General features: G+C 57.1%; 1 protein-coding gene across 2 annotated transcripts in view; it reads left to right on the top strand.

The window, feature by feature from the left end:
* Nucleotides 1-20,284, top strand: part of BICD2 (BICD cargo adaptor 2) — a 45,578-nt gene extending 25,294 nt beyond the window's left edge. The window contains exons 2-8 of one of the 2 annotated variants that reach the window (XM_047100523.1): nt 5,873-6,085; nt 12,143-12,295; nt 12,995-13,429; nt 13,914-14,921; nt 15,046-15,197; nt 16,298-16,508; nt 18,175-20,284. In XM_047100523.1, coding sequence (XP_046956479.1) covers nt 5,873-6,085; nt 12,143-12,295; nt 12,995-13,429; nt 13,914-14,921; nt 15,046-15,197; nt 16,298-16,508; nt 18,175-18,180 — 2,178 coding nt within the window. In that variant the 3' untranslated portion in view covers nt 18,181-20,284. Of the gene's footprint in view, nt 1-5,872; nt 6,086-12,142; nt 12,296-12,994; nt 13,430-13,913; nt 14,922-15,045; nt 15,198-16,297 lie in introns of both variants that reach the window. The other variant, XM_047100522.1, reaches the window with a different exon arrangement.
* Nucleotides 20,285-20,786: the final 502 nt, after the last annotated feature.

Here is a 20,786-nt window from a genome sequence, read left to right as displayed (position 1 = left end):
ATAAATACACAAGCCCTGTCTGGGAAGGGAGACCACGTGACTGGCTGACCTCTCATCAGAGGCACAGGGCCCAAACACCCACCATACACGAGAACGAGAACAGCCCTCTCCTAAGGCGTGCACAGCCTGTATGGAGGGTGCAAAGCCACGCTCCACGGGGTTTATGGGGTCTGTCTTCAGTCCAAGGGAACCAGAACTACTAGGGCATGGAGGTAGGACCAGGGCAGCCATCGGGCAGGACTCAAAAGCCTTCATCCCTCGGCCTGGAGGAGGCCCTGGGACCATTTGGGCAAAACCTTGGAGGGAAGCCAGCGTGGTAAGCTGGTTTGAGCACCGGGCTCCTACCAGCTCAACACTACAGGGCTGTGAGCTACGCCTTCAGCTTCACATGCAGCACCTGGCCTCATTTTTGAGACGGAAGCTAAGATTACTGATCGGATTGTTCTTTTTTTTCTAAATGGTCATTTAGTGCTATAAATATCCTCGTAAGTACTTGCTTTCGTGGCATCCCACAAATTCTCATGTTGGTTTCACTTTTATTCGGCTAAAAAAATACTTAGAAAGTATTTCCTTTCTGATTTCGTCTTTGACCCATGCATTATTTAGAAGTGTGTTATTTAGTTGCCAAATATTTAGAGATTTTTCTAAACATATCTTTCTATTACTGATTTCTCATGTAATTCCCTGTGGGCAGAGCATTTACTTTGTATGGCCCAGAATATGGTCTGTCTGGCTAAGTGTCCCTTCCATGTCTCCCTGAAAAGAACGTGTGTGCTGCTGCTTTTGGGTGGGGCCCCACACACGTCCATTGGGTCAGGCTAGTCCGTAGTGTTGTCTGTGTCTTCTGTGTCCATGCCGATGCTCTGTCTTCTGAGTGTGGGAATCGCTGAGAGACAGCCTTGGAGTCTTCCAGCTATAAATTAGGATTTGTTTATTCTTGTAGTTCTATCAGTTTTTACTTCATATATTTTGAGGCTCTGTTATTAGATGTATATATTTGGAATTATGTTTTCTTTGAAAAGTAACCTCATTGTTGTGAAACGACCCTCTGTTCCTGGTAATATTCTTTGCAGTGAAATCTACTTTATCTAATATTAATGGAGCATTCCAGCTTTCTTTTGATGACTATTAGCATAGTTTATCTTTTTCTAGCCTCTAACTTTTGTAAACAAGTTTATTTTAACAGCTTTATTTATTTGTATAATTCACATACCATGAAATTAACTCATTTAAATTGTACAGTTCAGGGACTCTGGGCTGGTTCAGTCAGTGGACCTTGTCACTCTTGATCTCAGGGTTGTGGATTTGAGCCCCATGTTGGGTGTAGAGATTACTTAAAAATGTACAGTTCAGTGGCTTCTAGTGTTTTCATAGACTTGTGCATCTGTATAAAACCAATTTTAGAACATCTTCACTAGCCCAAAAAGGTACCAGGAACCTTAGCCATCACCCCTCTGGCCTCCCAGCCCCACCCCCAGCCCTGGGTGACCGCCCGTCCGCTTGCAGTCTTCTATAGATTTGCCCGTTGAGACATCTCATGTAAAGGGAATCCTACAATATGTGGTCCTTTGTGACTGGCTTTTTTCATGAAGCAGAATATTTTTAAGGTCCATGTGTATTATACCACATGTCAGTAATTCATTTCTTTTTATTACCAAGTAACACTTCATTGTGTAGGTAGACCGCATTTTGTTTATCCATTTACCAATTGGTGGACATTTGGGTTGTTTCCACTTTTTGGCTATTACAAAAATTAGTGTTCAAGTTGTGGTATGGATGTATTTTTCATTTTTCTTGGGTCTGTACCCAGGAGTGGAATTGCGGGACCATATGGCACTCCATGTTTAACTTTTCAAGGATCTGCCAGGCTGTTTTCCACAGCTGCACCATTTTATATTCCCTCCAGCAATGCATGAGGGGTCCGATGTTTTCATATTTTTGCTAACACTTGTTCCCCCCATCCCCTTGTTTTTATTATTACAGCTATCCTAGTGGGTGTGAGGTGCTATCTCCTTGTGGTTTTGACTCCATTTCCCTCATGTCTACTGACGTGGAGCATCTTCTCATGAACTTGCTGGTTGCTTGTTTATTTTCTTTGGAGAAATGTCTCTTCAGACCCTTTGTCCATTTTTAAATTGGGTTGTTTGTCTTCTTATTGTTGAGTTACAGGAGTTCTTCATACATTCTAGACATTACAGCCTATCAGATACAAGATTTCAAAGTATTTTCTCCTGTCATGTAGGTTGTCTTTTTACTTGATGGCGTTCTTTGATACACAAATGTTTTAATTTTTACGAAGTCCAATTTATCTGGTTTTTGTTGTTTTTGCTCATGCTTATGGTGTCACAGGTTAAGAACCTGTTGCCAACAAGGTCATGAAGATTTATCCCTGTTTTTTCTTCTGAGAGTTGTAGTTTGAGTTCTTACATTTAGGTCTCTGATCCATGTTGAGTTAATTGTGTATATGATGTGAGGTGGGGGTTCAGCTTCATTCTTTGCATGTGGATGTCCATTTGTCCCAGCACCATTTTGTTGGAAAACAATTCTTTCATCACTGAATTATCTCTGTACATTTGTCAAAAATCAATTGACCACATATGCAAGGGTTCATTTCTGGACTCTTCTGTTCCATTGGTCTGTGTTGTCTATCTTATGCCAGTACCACGCTCTCTTGATCACTGTAGCATTATGTTAAGTTTTGAAATAGGGAATTTGAGTCTTCCTGCTTTGTTTTCAGTATTGTTTTAGCTATTCTGGGCCCCTTGCAATCTCATATGAATTTCCATTTCTGCAAAAAAGGCCATTGGAATCTTGATAGGGGTTGCATTGAGTCTCCAGTTAATGGTCTTTTAAAGGGACTTAAATAATAAGACGAACCTTTTGTATTTATTCCATACTTATCATTTCTGGCACTTGCACTTCCTTCTCCTAAATCTAGATTTCCATCTGGTATTGTTTTTCTTCTGCCTGAAGGATTTAATTTAACGTCTTTGTAATGCAAGTCTGCTGGTGATAAATTCAGCACTTGTCTGTCTGAAGTCTCATTTCACCTCTGTTTGTGAAGTTTCCACTGGGTGTAGCTCTTTGTTAATGGGTTTGTTTCGTTTTGTTCTGTCGAGACGTTCCTCCATCTCCCGGCTCGTCAGAGAAATCTGTTGTCATCTTGTGTGCTTCTTTATGAGCTGAAGCGCGTCTTCTCCCTCCAGGTGATTTTAGTGTTTTCTCTGCACCACTAGCTTTGAAGAGTTTTGTGATGTGCTTCGGTGTAGCTTTTTTCACTTCGCTTGTGCTCAGGGGCAGTGGGCTGCTACTGTCTGTAGATTTGTAGTTTCTATCAGATTTGGGAATTTTTCAGCCATTATTTTGTTTCAGGTACTTTTATCCTCACCCCTTTCTGTCCCCTGGGGACTCTAGTTGCCAGTGTGTGAAGCTCCTTGAAGTTGTCCCCCCGCTCACTCATGTGCTCTTTATTTTTTTAGTTTTTCTTTTTCTGTGTGTTTCATTGCTGTTTCTTCAAGTTTCCTAATCTTATCTTCTGCTGGTGATCCCATCCAGTGCCCCCTTAACGTCACGCTTTGTAATTCCATCCTCTGCGTCTTCTGGGTCCCTGCTCCAGTGTTTGGTCTGCTTCCTGAGCCTGTAGAAATCAGTCTGCCAGGCGACAGCCTGACTCTCATCGCCATGGACCAGTTTCCCTTCCCTCTCGCTGCCAGTTTCTCAGAGCTGGGAGATGGTGCTGTTGTTCCTGTGTGTCCCATGCCTCGTTGTTCAGGCCCAGAAAGCACTCCCCAGCTCCACTGGGCCCTGTAGGTGCTCCCCCTGCTTGCCCTGGTGGCTTAGGGCTCCCCTGTGGTTGCTGGAAGCGTGCTGCTTTCAGCCTGGGGGAGCAGTGGGATTGCTCCATCTGTCCCTCTGCATGGCCCACCTGGTGGTTCTTTCACAGGTGTGCACTGATTGTCCCCTCTGTCCGCAGGTCTGCCACCTTGCTGCCTTGTCCGTTGTCCTGTAGCACCACCTGACCCCAGGTTGTCTGGCCCACCTGCCACTGTCTCTTTGCACCATGGTCAGGGTTCCCCTGGTGGAGGGGGGGGTGGGCTGTCATGGAGATCACCTGTGTCTCGCTGCCTGATGTCCAGTGACTTGAAAATTATTGCTTAGTCACGTAAAGGTCTCAGTTATTGTAGCTTTTGCACATGGGAGCCAGACCCAGTCCTGTTACTGTCTTACTAGCTCAGCAGGAGGTGTAAGCCTCCAGCCCTGTTGTCTCTGAAAAGTCACCTCTGTGCTCGTGGGCAGGGTGAGGGCTAGACAGAGGCGAACATTTGGGCCAAGGCCGGCAGGCCTGGACGTGAGTGTGCTCACGCCTGCGTGTGTCATAGCACGTAGCCGTCTTGCCTCGGGACGGCCTCTGAGGTCGCTTCAACGCCTGGTGAGATGTCCACGCTCCAGCTTGAGGGTCACGAGTGTTCTTCCCAGGTCACCCCCTTACGCTTGTCTGGAAGTTGGAGAGACCCCTCAGCTCTTTCCTGGACTTTCCAGGTGCTTTCCAGGGCACCTGTCCTGTGAGAAGCCTGGCAGGTTCTGGCACACCCAGGACGGCTGTGTGGCTGGGGGTTGGGACTGCCACCCAGAATGGGCCATGTCCTGTCCACCCGGGATGGACCAGAATCTGTGATTTGTCTCCTCTTTCCCTGGAACTGGACTGCAGGAGGACAGCATCAGAAGGGACAGAGCTGAGCTGATCTGGTTTGAAAAGACACGCCTCTTGCCAGAGCAGTCTGTGTTGGCGGCTGGGGACAGATGAGCAAGACCCCGTCCTCTGGAAGGAGAGCAGTTCTCCCAGCCAGTCCCCACCTCGTCTAGCCCATCCCCTGCCAGCTCTTACATTTTCAGTTGTTAGATCAGAACCGGTCTTGCTCAGTAACACCCTTTTCCTTATACATATTTCCCCAATTGTTTTCTTGGACAGAATTCCTATACCTCGTATAGAATAGCAAATAAGTGAAAATGCCCCCGTTTCTCTCAAGAAACAGAGACATCAACTTCCTTCTTCCTCAGCAGCCCTCCATGGATTGTGTTTTTCTTCCTCGAGCCAGGAGCCCTGCAAAGATTCTGCATGGGTGGCCAGTGGGAAAGGGGCCACCAGAGAGGACACGCAGGGATCACGTCCTCGCAGCTGTGGCCACGGCAGGTTGCACTCACCCATGGGGGCTCCTCCCTGAGCCTGGGCACAGAGCCTCCTTGCCTAGGTCTGGGGGTGGGGATGGCAGTGTTCTCTCCCCTCTGGTACTTTGAGCTAGCTTTCCACCCATGCTCTGGGTGGGTAGGTGGGGTCTCCCAACTGGGGCACACGTACTGGTCTGTCCACTGGTTCTGAATATCCTGGTTCACGCTCCCGTCCCACCACTTGGCCTGGGCCCCACCCTCCCAGGATGGGTAAACAGAGGGGTCAGAGTCGGGCAGAGCAGCGCTGCGTGGACCTCAGACCTGCCTAGGGCAGGATCTCTCTGCCTGGCCCCTGGGTCAGCAGCCTGACTTCTGAGGGAGACTGCTGCACAGAGTGGGGCTGGGTTCCCATCCCCACCTTGTCTCACTGAGCCCCCAGCCAGTCCCCCGACTGGGCCCGGGTCCTTCCCTAGTCTGGCCCCACTTGGCCATCAGCCCCCACCTAGCTCCTCCCTGGCCCGGTCCCCCCACCTGACCAGTAGCCCTGCAGCCCCGTGTAGCCCTTAGGTGTCCAGCAGCCCCTGTCCAGCTTCCACTGTGTCTGATCGTGTCCTTCCCCGATGTCCGGCGTGTGCACACCGGGGTGTCTGGCTGCAGGGCTAGCTGGCATTGGCCTCCCTTTTATGAGCATCTGGTCTCTGTGCAGGCATTTGGACAGGCGCACACGAACCACAAGAAGGTAGCCGCGGACGGCGAGAGCCGGGAGGAGAGTCTGATCCAGGAGTCGGCCTCCAAGGAGCAGTACTATGTGCGCAAGGTGCTGGAGCTGCAGACGGAGCTGAAGCAGCTGCGGAACGTGCTCACCAACACTCAGTCGGAGAGCGAGCGCCTGGCGTCCGTGGCGCAGGAGCTGAAGGAGGTAACCAGCGAGCCCGGCAGAGACGGGAGGGCAGGGAGGTAGAGGGCTGTGCTGCTGTCCTCCAGACTGGGACCTCTGGGTTCTCATCGGGAGGGGAAGGGGCCTTGCTTGCTCTGGGCCACAGGGAGACCTACTCTCTGCCCTCTGTTCAACGGAGCGGGGAGGCGGCAGGCGAGGGGGGGGGGGTGGCAGTGACAGGTGACCAGATGGACAGACAGTTCTGAGTGGTGGCCAGCACAGAGTTCCACAGTCGAGGGTACGGGGCAGTCGGGATCCCACGGGACTTGGAGGGGACTCTGCCGGGATTTGGGACAGAGCTCAGGGCCTGGTAGCAGTGGGGAGCAGTCGCCCCCCCCCCCCCGGTTTGGGGTCAGAGGTCATCGAGGCCTGTGGGCCTGGGGGGGGCTGGCTTGGATCAGGGAGGCGGGCCATCCTCGGCTGTGTGGGGCCAGAGTGCATGATTTCATTTCCTCCCACCGGATTACCCTGCTTGGGATGGGAGGAGGGGCCGCTGGGGGTGTGGATTTGACCCCCGAGGTGTCTCAGCCTCACTGCTGGCCAGGCCCCCTGGCCCAGAACAGCCAGTGCAGGCACTTACCCAGCCAGCCTGGTGCTGCTCTTTTCCTCTTCCAGAAGGACCTGCGTGGGCTGTCAGGAGAGCCCCGGTGAGCTGCTGACTCCTGGGTTTGGGCGTCAGGAAATGAGCTCAGCCAGGCCCACACAAGGGCAGGTTTGGTGGGGCCTCGGGAGGAAGCCTGCCCCTCCCCACACCCACACCCTCACAGCTGTGCCTCTTTCTCTCCGGGCCCTGCCTGTTGCCCCACAGGGCCCCACTGCCCCCAGGCAGCATCCCTGCCACCGCCAGCCCCTTCTGTACCCTGCTTCCATCACTCTTCTGCCGGTCCTGGCCTTGTGGCCTTTGCCAGGCCGCTGTGCCAAGCTCCTTCCTGGACTAGGAGAACACAGCGCCAGGCGTCCCTGAAAAGTGCCGCCCTGCACCTGCCTTGGTGTGATGTGGCTGTGCGGGTCGTGCAGGGTCCCCCGGCAGACACCCCGCCACGAGGATAGCTGGGCCTTCCTGTGCCCAGTCCTGCCGCCATCCCGGTGCAGTGATGCGCCAGCTGCACAGTGCCCTCTGACCAAACCCCCCTGTGACAGTCAGCCTAGGTGTCCACCTAGGCTTGCCAGCTTCCCAGGCGGGTCCAGGGGCCACTATCGTGTGACCCGTATGACAGACATACTCCGCACATGGGACGGTTCCAGCTGCCCCAGAACTCACTCTCTCAGTGACTCTGTGGGCGTCCAGATACTTCCCTCATCTCACAGGTGGGGAAAGCAAGGAGCAGGGTCACCAGGCTGGCAGCTTTAGGGTGCTGACCTCTGACCTCTGCACAGTGTGTGGACAGGCCCAACCAGCTTCTGTCCTGGGACATGATCTTGAGCCCCGTCTTACAGATGGAGAGGCAGAGTCCCAGGGAGCCGGGCGTGGCCACAGTTGGCTGGAGGCAGAGTCAGGTTGTGTGCCCACTGAGGCCTTCCAGAGGTTTGCCCTGGGGAGGGGGTGGGGGCTGCCCTTGAGAAGCAGGACTGGGTCGGAGAGGAGTCAGCATCATCTGCTCAGGTGGTCTTTTTGTCCTGGTGGGCCCTGTCCTTGCTGCCTTGGTGGACCCTGTGTGTCTGGGCCCAGGAGTAAATGACAGAGATGTCCCAGCAGAATTCTGTGCCCGCCACCCCCGCCGCCCAGGGTGGGAGCCAAAAGGGCTTGATTGCTGTGGTGGCGTCCAGGCTGCCAGGAGCCTGCTGGAAGGAGGCCAGGCATTGGTCATGAGCTGAGATGGGCGGTGGGTCAAGAGCAGCCTCGCCAGGTGCCGGGTGGACTCTTCAGCGTGGGGTGGGGGGGGGGTGGGGGGGGTGCTGGGGTGGGAGGACGCCTGGTCCAAACCAGGGGATGGAAGACAGCCTGGAGGTGGAGGAGGAGACGTGGGCATGTGGAGGAGGCAGCAGGGGTGGAGCCTCACACGGGATGAGGGACTGGACTCCATGGGGAAGTGCACATTCCTCCTGGGCAGCAGGGCTGGACCCAACTGGCCCCTGGGGTGGCGCCCTTCCCCCCCGCCACACACACACACACACACACACACACACACACACACACGGTGAACACTCCTCCCCTGGCCTCTGCAGTCTCACAGGAAAACCCTTACCTGCCCAGGCACTTTGGGGATCCCTGCACAGCCAGGAGAAGGTGCCTCCTGGGCCCAGGCAGGCGCACCTGCCGTGCCCCGTCCTGCCTCCCCAGGGCCAGCTCTTCTGGTGGCTGCAGCTGTGGGCACGGCTTCCTAGGAACCCAGTTCTAGTGTATTATATACAGTTAGTTCCACTAAGGTATCTAGTCCCGTGGGTCTCTCAACTGCCACGTGTACAACAGAGCTTTGGAACCAGCCCCATCCCTGCAGAAGCCACATTGCTTGGCCCATCCCAGGACTCTGGTCAGACCAGCTTCAGTGCCTGCCTTGAGACGGTGGGTCCAGCTGGGTCATCTCTCAGCACCTCCCTAGGAACCCCTGGGAGAAGGGCAGTGGGAGGTACAGTGGAGGGCCAGGAGGAGAGAGCCCCCACCCGTGGGACCACTTTGTGTCCCTCTGTCTGGCTGTCATAAGCACCCAAGTGAGGCTGGTCCCTGGGGTCCCTCTCCCGATGCTCCTTCCTGTCTCTGTCTCCTTGCTCCTCCTCCTCCCCCATCACCCAGACCTAGAGTGTCACCCCTGGTCTAGAACCTTCCAGGCACGTCTGTCCCCCCACCCCCGCCCCACACACATCCACCTGGGGAGCCTCCCTCCCTCTTGGGGTGGACAGGGAGCGTGGGCAGAGGCCTGGCTGGAAGGACGAAGGTGCTTCTCTGTCCACATGAGGACTGCCATCTCGCTGGAGTGAGTCCCACGTGCCTGCCCTCCATGGGCCCTTGCGCACTTTCCTCACTGAAGGGCAGTGTCTGCTCCCACACTCTCCTCAGGGCAGCTGGGGGCTGAGGTGTGAGCATGTTGGGTAGATGGGCTGGGGGCTCGGAGGCCAGCCCCGTTGTCACACCTGTTTTGCCGACGAGGAAGCTGAGGTCTGGGGGGTCCTCGTGTGCCCCACCTTGTCCACTTGGGCTGCACCCTGTTGGGGCCGCGTGTCTGCACCTTGTGCCCGTCATCAGGGCCGCTGTTGACAGGCTCCTTGGGAGAAGATGCTGACTTTGGGGAAAACCACACTGTGTGGTAGCCAGTTGGAGCTTGTTTGAAAGCCTTGGAGTCGGGTGTGGGCCAGGCGGAGGTGCCCTGTCTGTGTGGGAACCAGAGTGAGGTGTTGGGTTCCCGCAGCATCAGCACGCGGCGCCCTCACCTGCCACCTGGCGTCTGGGCCAGCTTGTGGGCTGCGCGCGCCTTACCTGGCTGCCCACGGGGCCCGTGTGCTCTTCGTCGGCCCCGGTGCTTATGAGTGGAGGCTGTGTCATAGTTCCTGGCGACAGAGCAGGGTGGGACGTGACTCCTGGGCACCCAGGTGGGCCGCACCACAGACACGTCACTCTGGGTTGGGAAGGCCGAGTTGGCCCTGGCCGTGGGGGCCACTGCCCCTTGCTTCTGTTTCCGCAATCTGGTCGGCCTTCCAGCCTGTTGGTCTTGCCGTACAAACCTGCGGGTAGCTGGCCGGTTTCAGGCCGGGGCTTCCACCCCAGGTGGCTGTGCCAGGCCGTGCCACACATGTTAGAGCAACTCCTGCACCCAAACAAAGTGACTTAGGACAGAGAGCGAGGCGCTTCCAGTGGGCGGATGAGCAAGCACTTCTTGTCCTTCACGGGAAGTGAGGAAGTGCTCTGGGTCTGGGTAGCCGTGAACACGGAGCAAACTAAAGCCGCTGAGGTGTGCACTTTCCAAGGGTGGTCTTACAGGATGACAGTTAACTTTCAATGAAGGACAAAGGCCGTGTGCAGCTTCACCTCAGTAGTGCTGCCTGGTGCTCAGGTTCTGGGGTGCGGAGGGCCTGGGGGGCCCCTGGCAGGCAGCACCTCCTCTTTCTGTCCCTCTCAGGGCCAACCCCCCATCTCCCCTCCTGTGTCCTCTGTGCAGAGTGGACCGGTGCTCCCTGCAGGTGCATCGGGCCAGGGTGGGCCGAGCCGCAGTTGGGAGGCACCAGCCTGCTGTGGCCGCGCGGCAGTGGTGAGCACACAGTCCCAGTTCTTACAGATCCGTCATCGTGTTGGTGGTGAGGACTGTCCGGAGCAATAGACCCAGAGACACTGTGTGTGTGAGTGAGAGAGTTAGTGTCAGGAATCGGCTCTTGTGATTGTGGGGGCGCGTGGGTCCAGAATCTGCCGGGTGGGCCAAAGGCTGGAGACCTGGGGAACAGCTGGAGTCTGAAGGGATCTGGAGGCAGAATTCCTCCTTCCTGAGAATTCTGGTCTGTTCTTTACGACTTCTGGCTAATTGGATGAGGCCCACGGCACGATGGAGGGTGCTCTGCTAAGTCACATGTCACTCTCACCCGTGCAGTCAGCATGGTGGCAGCTAGACTGGCATTGGGCCCGATGCTGCACCAAGTTGGCTCTGACACTGACCGTGGCGGGAAGCGGCCCGCACTGAGGACCGAGCGCAGTGTCGTTAGGCGTTTCCAGCTGCCCCTCCGGATAAATGGGAGTAACTGTGTTTCGTCTTGTCGCCACTCCTCCTGTGTTATTTTACTTATTTTTTCCTGTTCAACAGGAGTTTTGCTCTCTGGGTGGGCCTTGATTTTCCTCCAGTCTGTAACTTGGTGTCTGTTTCTTCTGTTGTCAGCTTTTGGCCACCTCCTTGGGTCACTTTGCTGGAGACTCTGGTAGTGACATTGTCAGGAGTGCTTGTGTAGAACAACTCCCTCCTCCTGTTGCTCTCATGTTTTTCTTCCTGGTCCTATTTCATTTTCCCAGTGCAGCATTATTGTACTGGTTTTCCCTGCACGGAATCTTGGAATCTTGTCTGCAAAGCATGGATGTGATCACGAGAAGGCCTAGCACCAGTGGAGAGGCTGTGTGTCAGGGGAGAGGGCAGAAGAAGGGGGTCTGGGAGGCGACGGCTTTCCACCTGAGGACGCTGGTGGGCCGGCCTGGCCTGGGGGCACCAGATGCCGCCTGGAGCGTGGAAACAGGGCGGGTGGGAGACAGTTTGTTGTAGGGTCAGCCCTACCCCGAGGGGTTGCTGGCTGTGTCTGCAACGGTTTCAGTTGCCTCAGGGCGGGATGGAGCTGCCTCCAGCGGGCAGGGGGCTGCTGAACTTCCTGTAACACCCAGGACTGCCGGAATGTCGGAAGGACTGAGGTCGAGGGGCCCAGCGCCTGGTGGTGGCAGGTTGGGAAATCCTGAGTCTCGGTCGCGCAGTGCGCACAGGTCTGTGTCGGCCACTTTCTCCGCGTGATACCTGCACCCTCAAGGATGTGTGACATAATCCACATCCCTGACGGCTCACCCGCTCAGTGTGCACACAGATTCATGCACCGTCCCAGATCCATCCCTGAATTTTCCATCACTCCAGAGGGAAGCCCCTCCAGGTACTCCCTACCCCTCCCACCCCACTTCCTGCCTTCTCTCTCTCTGTGGATTAGCCTGCTCTGCCCACGTCCCGTGTGTGGGATCACACAGTGGGAACACCACCTCGTGGTGGTTCAGGGTTCACCGCAGCCCGTGTTATAGCTGAATGACATCCCCTTGTGTGATGGGACCACATATTGTTTATTTGCTCATCGGTTGGTGAGCTTTTGGGATGTTTCCATATTTGGTTGCTGTGAGTAATGCTGCCTGAACACTTGGGCACAAGTTTCTGTGTGGACCTGTTTTTGTTTCTCTGGGATCAGGGTGCCGAGGAGGCATCGCTGGGCCAGGTGTGCTGAGCTGTTCAAGTAGCTGCAGCCTGTGAGGGAAGGAACTGCTTTTAGCCATTTCACAGATGAGGACACCAGGGGTCAGATCAGGCTGAGACCCATTACTGTGCACCCCAGAGCACACTGCCCGTGGTCGGCTGCCCACACCCCACTTCTTCTCGGCAGATCAACCAGAACGTGGAGACCCAGCGTGGCCGGCTGCGGGATGATATCAAGGAGTACAAGTTCCGAGAGGCCCGTCTGCTGCAGGACTACTCGGAGCTGGAGGAGGAGAACATCAGCCTGCAGAAGCAGGTGTCCGTGCTCAGGCAGAACCAGGCAAGTGTCCGTGCTCCCAGGGTGCTGCCCTGCCTCCTTCCCCACAGCCGAGCCCAGGGCTGCACAGCACACTTCCGGGGACGGAGGTGCAGCCAGGCCCCGGCCTCTCCTAGACCAGAGAACTCAGCTCTGCCTGTAGGGCTGGTTGCCCCCGAGACGCAGGGCGCCTGTACCTGTGACCTCTGAGATACGATTAGGAGTGATGGTCATAGCACACATGTAGGTACGTGTTTTATATTTCTTAAAATATTTAATGTTAATTAAGTAGCTGTGTAGAATTTATTTACCTTTGATTTTTTATTTTGAGAGAGAATCTTACGCAGGCTCCGGGCTTGGCGCAGAGCCAGCGTGGGGCTTGATCCCCACAACCTGGGGATCATGACCTGAGCTGAAGGCAAGAGTCAGATGCCCAACCTACTGAGCTGCCCAGGCACCCCCAGTTTTATAAGATTTAAAGCCAGGGTATACCTGGTAGCATTTTAAGTAACTGGGCACATTTGCGGCAGGGATGTGTGTATTCTGATTTCCGTAGTGTCTCCGGCCGAGTGAGCAGCGCACGTTGCACGTGCACGAGTGTCCCGGGTGTGGGCTGATGTTCCTGTGCACCTCGTGCCCAGACCACCTCCCTCCCCAGCACCCCATCCCCTGCCGCGGAGCCCCCCCGTCGCTCAGGCACAGGAGAGTGCTGCTCTTTTCCAGGTGGAGTTCGAGGGCCTCAAGCACGAGATCAAGCGTCTGGAGGAGGAGACCGAGTACCTCAACAGCCAGCTGGAGGACGCCATCAGGCTCAAGGAGATCTCGGAGCGGCAGCTGGAGGAGGCGCTGGAGACGCTGAAGACAGAGCGCGAGCAGAAGCTCAGTCTGCGCAAGGAGCTGTCCCACTACATGAGCATCAACGACTCCCTCTACACCAGCCACCTGCACGTCTCCCTGGACGGCCTCAAGCTTGGCGACGACGCTGAGGCTCTGGCCAACGGCTTCGAGCACGGCGGCCTGGCCAAGCTGCCGCTCGACAACAGAACCTCCACGCCCTCCAAGGACGGTCTCGCCCCGCCCTCCCCCAGCCTGGTGTCCGACCTCCTCAGCGAGCTCAACATCTCCGAGATCCAGAAGCTGAAGCAGCAGCTGGTGCAGGTGCCTCGGGTCCCTGGGGCCACGCGTGCCGTCCCCACCTCCAGTCCTGCCCACCTCCGGTCCTGCCCACCTCCAGTCCTGCCCCCCGTCCTCTCATTTGTGTTTCCTGTAAAGTCTGTGTTGTTGCCGCAAGTGGGTCTGCGGTGCTGCGGGGGAGGTGCTGGAGCAGTAGGCCCCTGGTCACCAGTTTTCCTTGCGCCCGCTCGTGGTGCCCCGCGTGGGCTCCCGCACCGTGTCCTGTGGATGAGTCACCTCAGGGTTTCCTGCTCTTCACGGAACAGAATCCCCCCACCCCCACACCCCACCTGTCCCCTTGTCCTCGCATCTCCATGGAGGGGCCCCCCAGCCTCTGGGCAGCCTCTGTGGACGTGACACGCCCAAGGCACGTGCTAACAGACCTGCAGGGTGACAGCGGTGGCGCGGGCGGGGTCCTGCGAGTGTGTGGCCCCTGCGGGCCGGTGACGGGCCTCCTGTGCTTTTGCAGCTGGAGCGGGAGAAGATGGGCCTGCTGACGACACTGCAGGACACACAGAAGCAGCTGGAGCAGGCGCGGGGCGCCCTGTCGGAGCAACACGAGGAGGTGAGCCGCCTCACGGAGAACCTCAGCGCCCTGCGGCGCCTGCAGGCCGGCAAGGAGCGGCGGACGGCCCTGGACAGCGAGAAGGAGCGGGACAGCCACGAGGATGGTGACTACTACGAGGTGGACATCAACGGCCCTGAGATCCTGGCTTGCAAGTACCGCGCGGCCCTGGCAGAGGCCACTGAGCTCCGAGAGCAGCTGAAAGCCCTGCGCAGCGCACACGAGGCCGGCGAGGCCCGGCACGCGGAGGAGAAGGGCCAGCACGAGGCCGAGAGCCAGGCGCTCACCGAGAAGGTCTCCCTGCTGGAGAAGGCCGGCCGCCAGGACCGCGAGCTGCTGGCCCGGCTGCAGGCGGAGCTGAAGAAGGTGAGTGATGTTGCGGGTGAGACGCAGGGCAGCCTGAGCGTGGCCCAGGACGAGCTGGTGACCTTCAGCGAGGAGCTGGCCAACCTCTACCACCACGTGTGCATGTGCAACAACGAGACACCCACCCGCGTCGTGCTGGACTACTACCGAGAGGGCGCGGCTGGCGCCGGCCACGGCAGCCCCGAGGCCCGCGAGCGCCGCTCGCCTGTCCTGCCCAAAGGACCGCCGGCCGTGGAGGCGGGGGCCGGGGACAGCAGCCCTTCGCCCAGCCCTTCCCTGCCCTCGCCCCTGAGTGACCCACGCCGGGAGCCCATGAACATCTACAACCTGATCGCCATCATCCGCGACCAGATCAGGCACCTGCAGGCAGCCGTGGACCGCACCACAGAGCTGTCGCGGCAGCGCCTGGCCTCCCAGGAGCTGGGCCCTGCCTCGGATAAGGACCGGGAGGCACTCATGGAGGAGATCCTCAAGTTGAAGTCTCTGCTGAGCACCAAGCGGGAGCAGATCACCACGCTGCGCACGGTCCTCAAGGCCAACAAGCAGGTGCGGGGCCAGTGGGCAGGGCGGGCGGGGCTCCTCCCTCCTGGGGCCCCCAGCGTGACTCCCCGAGGCAGGCGGACCCCTGCCCGCGTTCCTCAACTGTGTGCCCTCTGTGTGTGATCCGCAGACGGCCGAGGTGGCCCTGGCCAACCTGAAGAGCAAGTACGAGAATGAGAAGGCCATGGTGACCGAGACCATGATGAAGCTGCGTAACGAGCTGAAGGCCCTCAAGGAGGACGCGGCCACCTTCTCCTCGCTGCGGGCCATGTTTGCCACCAGGTAACGCCCGCTGCTCCCGTGGCTGCAGGGCCAGCGTTGTCCTTGGTTTACACGCAAGACGAGGAGGCCAAGAGGCCAGGTCCCAGTGGGCGGGCTGGAGGCGCGAGGTGTGAAGGGGGCACGGGCTCACAGACGAGGAGTTAGCCCCCTGACTCCCTGAAAAGTATGTGGATTCACAGGGACGGTTCCCTGCAAGGCGGGGGGCAGGGTCCCGGGGTGCCCCATCTGACCTGCCGGTCGGGGATTGGGCTGGGGAGGGCAGCCAGCTGCGGACGCCTGTGCCCAGGTGCCTCCGCCTGGAAGTCATTGCTGGGGGCTTCTTGGGGGCCTGGGTTCGGGGGTTTCCGCCAGCCGGGGGCACGGTGCCATCTGCTGGCTGGTGTTGGGCAGACACCCAGGGCAGGGCCTTCTTGAGGCTGGGGAGGGTTGAGGCTGTGGGTTAGATGGGGTTAGAAACTGGATCGGGGCTCCTGCTCCTCCGTGTAGGAGAAGAGGGGCAGAGACCAGGAGAGAAGACTCTAGGCTTCGCCAGGGGCTCCCTCTCCTCCTGGGTGGAGCTTGGGAAAGACCTCACCACCAGCTTCTCTGCACGTGGGTGTCTGGAAACCCCACTTCTGCAGCCTGTTTTGTTTAAGAACTTGGCTGAATTCTCCAATGCAGCCGAGGTCACAGACTCACTCCCTGGAGCAGGAGGACCATGGCGGATGGGGGTGAGGGACAGTGTGCCCAGCGCTGCCTCCCTCAGGGACAGACCTGGAGTGGGTGTTTCTCTCTCCCAGCTCCACGAGGAGAGGGGCACATGTCCCAGGGAAGCAGAGGACGCACAGGGGTGCGTCCATACGTGCCTCTCGCAGACTCTGGTTGCCATTAGGTGGCTTACTAAGCACCTACTGTGTGCATGCACTGATCCGGGAACATGCCAAGTCCTGCCCGTGAGGGCTGGATGCCCTGGCCACCTCCCTTAGAGAAAACCAGCTTGGGAGCCCTTCCCAGAGAAAGCGGAATCGCTGAGGGCACAGTCTGTTCCCGCCCGCCCGCCCGCCCCGCCAGGCCCTCCGTGCAGGTCCGCAGCCACGCTCTTGCCTCTGGCGCCCCCACAGGTGTGACGAGTACATCACGCAGCTGGATGAGATGCAGCGGCAGCTGGCAGCCGCCGAGGACGAGAAGAAGACGCTCAACTCTCTGCTGCGCATGGCCATCCAGCAGAAGCTGGCGCTGACCCAGCGGCTGGAGCTGCTCGAGCTGGACCACGAGCAGACCCGGCGGGGCCGCGCCAAGGCCGCCTCCAAGGCCAAGCCGGGCACCCCGAGCGTAAGTCACACCTGCGCCTGCGCCAGCGACAGGGCCGAGGGTGCCGGGCTCGCCACCCAGGTGCTCTGCGGCGAGAAGTATAACATTTACTGCGATTAGGGCCACGGGGCCGCAGCTGCCGCTACCCTGCCGCACGCCACCCGTCCGCTTCTCCTCCACTAACCCAGCAGCAGCGGGACTGCGGTGCTAGGCTGGTCTTAACCGTGACTAATGCGCAGAGGGAAGGATTTGGCCGAGGCGGCGTGCTCTTCCACCTGGACCCTGTGAGCTTGGTGTCTGTTCTCACCCCTCGGGACCGCCCTTCATAGCAGCTACTCTCTCGGTGGCGGCGGGAGGGGGGTGTCCTTGCAAAAACGTGGCTTCCCAGGGCCTGTGCGCCGTCGGCTCCTGCAGGGGGAGGGGGACAGAGCCGGAGTGGAAACTTGCATGTTCCCCGCACGTGTCTGATGCGCGGCGACGCCGGGACCGGCAGCAGTTCGAGGTTCTGGCCCGAGTGCGAGGCACGGCCTCAGCCGATGCGCGTGGCTTGGCACGGTTTACAGAGACAATTCCTTCGTAGTTTGTGCGGCATCTCGCTGCACGTCGTATTTGGGTCACGAGAACAGAATTCCCTCCCGCAGCCCCGCGTCCTCCAGCCCAGGCGCCTGTGGGCCGGGGGGGGGGGGGGCCCTCCCGCTCGTGCTCACGTGGCTCAGACACGCCCGCCACACCTGACACCAGGGCTCAGCAGGCTCAGCCTCTCTGAGATCTGCACGCCTGTCTGGTGGCCTGTGAGGTGACACATCGGCAGGTCCCAGGCCTGGGGTTTGTCTTTTTTTTCCAAGAGAAAAACTTCTTAAGTGCCTGGCCAGACTCTGTCCTCACAGGGAGCCCGTCCTTTTATACTTAGGGGTTCCCCAGCCTCCGGGGTGGGTTTTCCACTCTCTGCTCGCGATCAGATCCCAATCACAGGGCTCTAAAACGAGGGGCTCCCACGTCTGTAGCCAGAGCCCAGCCCTGTGTGGGAAGGGCACCCCGCCTGGGCCCAGGCCCGTTTGGGACCCCACAGCGGGTGCGTGGCCTGCCCCAGCCGTGCGGCCGCAGAGGTAGTGGCAGGTGAGCAGCTGCAGGGCTCTCTGCTCCCGGTGTTTGGCATCATGCCACACGAGTTCCCACATTTGGGAGCAGGACTTCTCAGTATTTACCCCTGTCGCCCAGTGGGGGCTGCGTGACGCGAGGCTGCAGCGGTCTTCTCCCCGAAGGGCTTCTTGCCTCGTCTCTCCATGGCCCCGGGGAGCATCTGCGCTGCCCTCACACAGCTCCCGCCCCTCCCCCCATCCCCAGCAGACTCCAGGTGCTGCGTGGACCACCTTGGGTTTGGCCAACGGCCGGAGCAGGAAGACAGGGGTCGGGCCGCTCTGCTGACGGGAGGCTGGGTCTCGAGGCCCCCTCCCGCCCGAGGAGGGGTCTTCCAGGGGCCTGGCTGCCCGCTGGCCCCGCACGTCGCTTCTTCCCTCCGCCGAGCCTGGCACGCAGCTTCTTGTCCACACAAGGCACGGCCCCCCTAACCCACGCAGGTCTTCTCCGCATCTGCTGCCGACTAACGCACCACGTCCTCGCCCGGCCAGAGCTTCGGTGGTCGGGCCGGTGCCGGTTCTAACGCTGTCTTGTTTTCTCCCGTTTTCAGCTGTAGAGTAGCTGCCGGGAGGACTCGGCCGCGGCCCTGTCACACTGCAGCCCCTCCCCCTCCCGCGGGCCCACGCAGAGGAAGGAAGGGCAGCCTAAAAGTCCACTTAGAAACCTGTTTGGATATGCCACTGCAGTTCTTTCCAAGTTAGCATTCCCTGAGTGTTTAATGGCAGAGGACATAAAGCTTTAATGTTGAGAATGCCGCCAGCTGCTTGCCTGTACGGTGCTGAAGAACCTGCTCGGACAGCGGCCATCAGGCTCGCTTAGAACCCGCTAGAAACGCTCAACACCGGGGTCTCCCTGTTACAGATGCCCTTTTATATCCCATCAACCTGTGCACTTTTGATATTTTGATATTATTATATTTGCTTCCTTAATCCCTCCCATAGAGACGGTCTCAGATGCCGTGGTCTGTCTCGTGGTCCTGTAGCGCTCCGTCTTAGCTCCCGCCGTGTTGATCTGGTGTCAGCACGTGGCACGGACGTGTTTCCCCAGCGTGTAGCTCTAGACTGTTTAGGTGAAGGCCTCGACCCGGCAAGGAGCTCGGCCAGTCGTAGCCACGCTGTGGTTCAGCAGCCTTTTAGGTTATGCGGCATTATGGTTCATGTTTGAAATTACAGATTTTAAATGCCATGTTCATTAAGAAATCCAGGGTATTCCAATTCTGGGGTTTTTCATATTGTATTATTATTATTCTTAGGAATAGTTCAATGTAACAAGAAGAAAACTTGACCTTGCTCTGGTTAAACAGTAATAGGCACTTGAAAACAAAAAGATAAATTATTGAATGAGTAGTATTACCTACAAATTCCAGAATCTTCTGGGTTTTAGGACATCGTGAAGCATGACTGATTAACAGAATTTTATACAACTGTACCAGTGAAATTCCAAATTGGAATTGTTTTGTTACTCTGGTTGTTGTGCCAGATTGTGGCACACTTAGAAAATCCTACAGCCGTCGGTTTCTAGGGTGTTCTGTCTCAACGCCTTTTTGTTAGTAATCATTGCCAGTAGTGCCTTCATCAGTTAAGGGAGGTGTCCCAGCGCAGTTCGTGCTCTAAAATGGACGGTGAGGAGCTAGTTGGGAATGTTGAAGGCCAGTGTGGACCAGTAGGTGTGAACGGGTGCGCACCGTCATACCTGAACCTGGGCATCTTCATCGAGGGAAAGAAAACAGCGATTGTGCAAAATTCTGTTAGTCAGTGATTCTTTACTGTGCAGATCCTTGCAAATTCAGGGGCTGAGAAAAGGAAAGTGAACACACACCTCGAGTGTGCTTTGGGAACCAAATGGACTTGAGGGACAAGCTAAGCCAGCGGTGTGGACGACACGCCATGTTTGTGAAGAGCGGGCGGCAGGGGCGCCGGCTGTCGGCCTCGTGCAGGGGTGAGGGCTAGCCGTAGTATTCTTTGCAAATGTGAGGAAGAGACGTTCTGTATTCTCTTGCTTGGTGTAACTAATCGCTGTTAATTTCAGGAAACAGAACTCGGTGAAGCCCCTCAGCAGTCCAGGGCTGTGTCCCGTCGGGTTTGCTGGGTGAGGCTGTGCATACGGTAAAATTGGTACTCACAGAAGAAGAAAGTGTCCTCTCTTCTCCAAAATAAAGGACAAATTATAATAATATATAAGTAGCAAGGGTCAAAGAATTCTGTTTCCTGGAATAAGCATTTCTTCTTCCTAGTTGTAGGGACCCCTATTTTTACCTTCTATTACAGTGTCGGTCCTTAAGAAATAATGTTACATTTACAATAACTTCACCTGTATGGGGTATTTATTTGCAATGATGTCTGAGTACTGTATTTTTTCTGTGCATTACCTTAGTGTCAGAATGTTGTCTTTATTTTAAGATCATATGCATGTTCTCCTGCCAAGGAACCTTTACACAGACCCAAACAAACAAACAAACAAACAAACAAACAAACAAACAAAAATGCATTCTAATTCTGAGAAAGTGAGGCAGAGCCTGGAAAAGGAGTAGGAAGGAACGGTCAGTCTCGACTTGGGACACGGGCGTCTGGTGCAAATGTCTGCAAAGCCAGTGCACATAGGAACATGGGCCTGGTAAGGGTCACGTGGTAGGACCAATAAATAAAGAATAATAAAAAGCACAAGACTTGTTCCGTGTGGCTGCTCTGCCCCCTCCTTCAGATGAATGCGGGTCCAGCAATGCATCGTAATTCCAGGGCCTGAAATGAGACCAGCCGGTCAGTAACCCTAGCGGTAGGAACTGGAGGCAGCCTGGGACCTGTTTCAGGAGGCGTGGGGAGGTGGGGAGGCGCGGGGTGCCTCTGGCAGTGAGCAACTGTCATGACTACCCAGCGGCATGGCAGGGAGAGCACGTGGCCGTCGTGCCGTCCTCCCCAAGAGGCAGAGGTTTGGATCGTGTGGGGTCCTTCTGCCCTGACTCTTGCTCCGTGAACTTAGGGATGAGTAGATGCAACGAGAGTGACCTGTTTGTCAGCGCAAAGCCACGTGCACCTGCAGGAATGTCTGAGGCGTGCTGGGCCCGTCCTGGTGTGAGCAGAGGGGCACATCCTGGCTGAGGGAGCGGGAAGCCCTGGGCACGCTCTGGCACTGTCCTTCTGACAGCCTCAGTCGGACCCAAGGAGC

The sequence above is a fragment of the Lynx rufus genome, unplaced genomic scaffold, assembly GCF_022079265.1.
Source record: "Lynx rufus isolate CCGP_SWC_20201006 ecotype Redwood Valley unplaced genomic scaffold, mLynRuf1.p SCAF_10, whole genome shotgun sequence".
Classification (NCBI taxonomy): Eukaryota; Metazoa; Chordata; class Mammalia; order Carnivora; family Felidae; genus Lynx; species Lynx rufus.
Note: the sequence above shows the minus strand (reverse complement) of the source record. Positions and strands in the feature narration are given on the sequence as shown.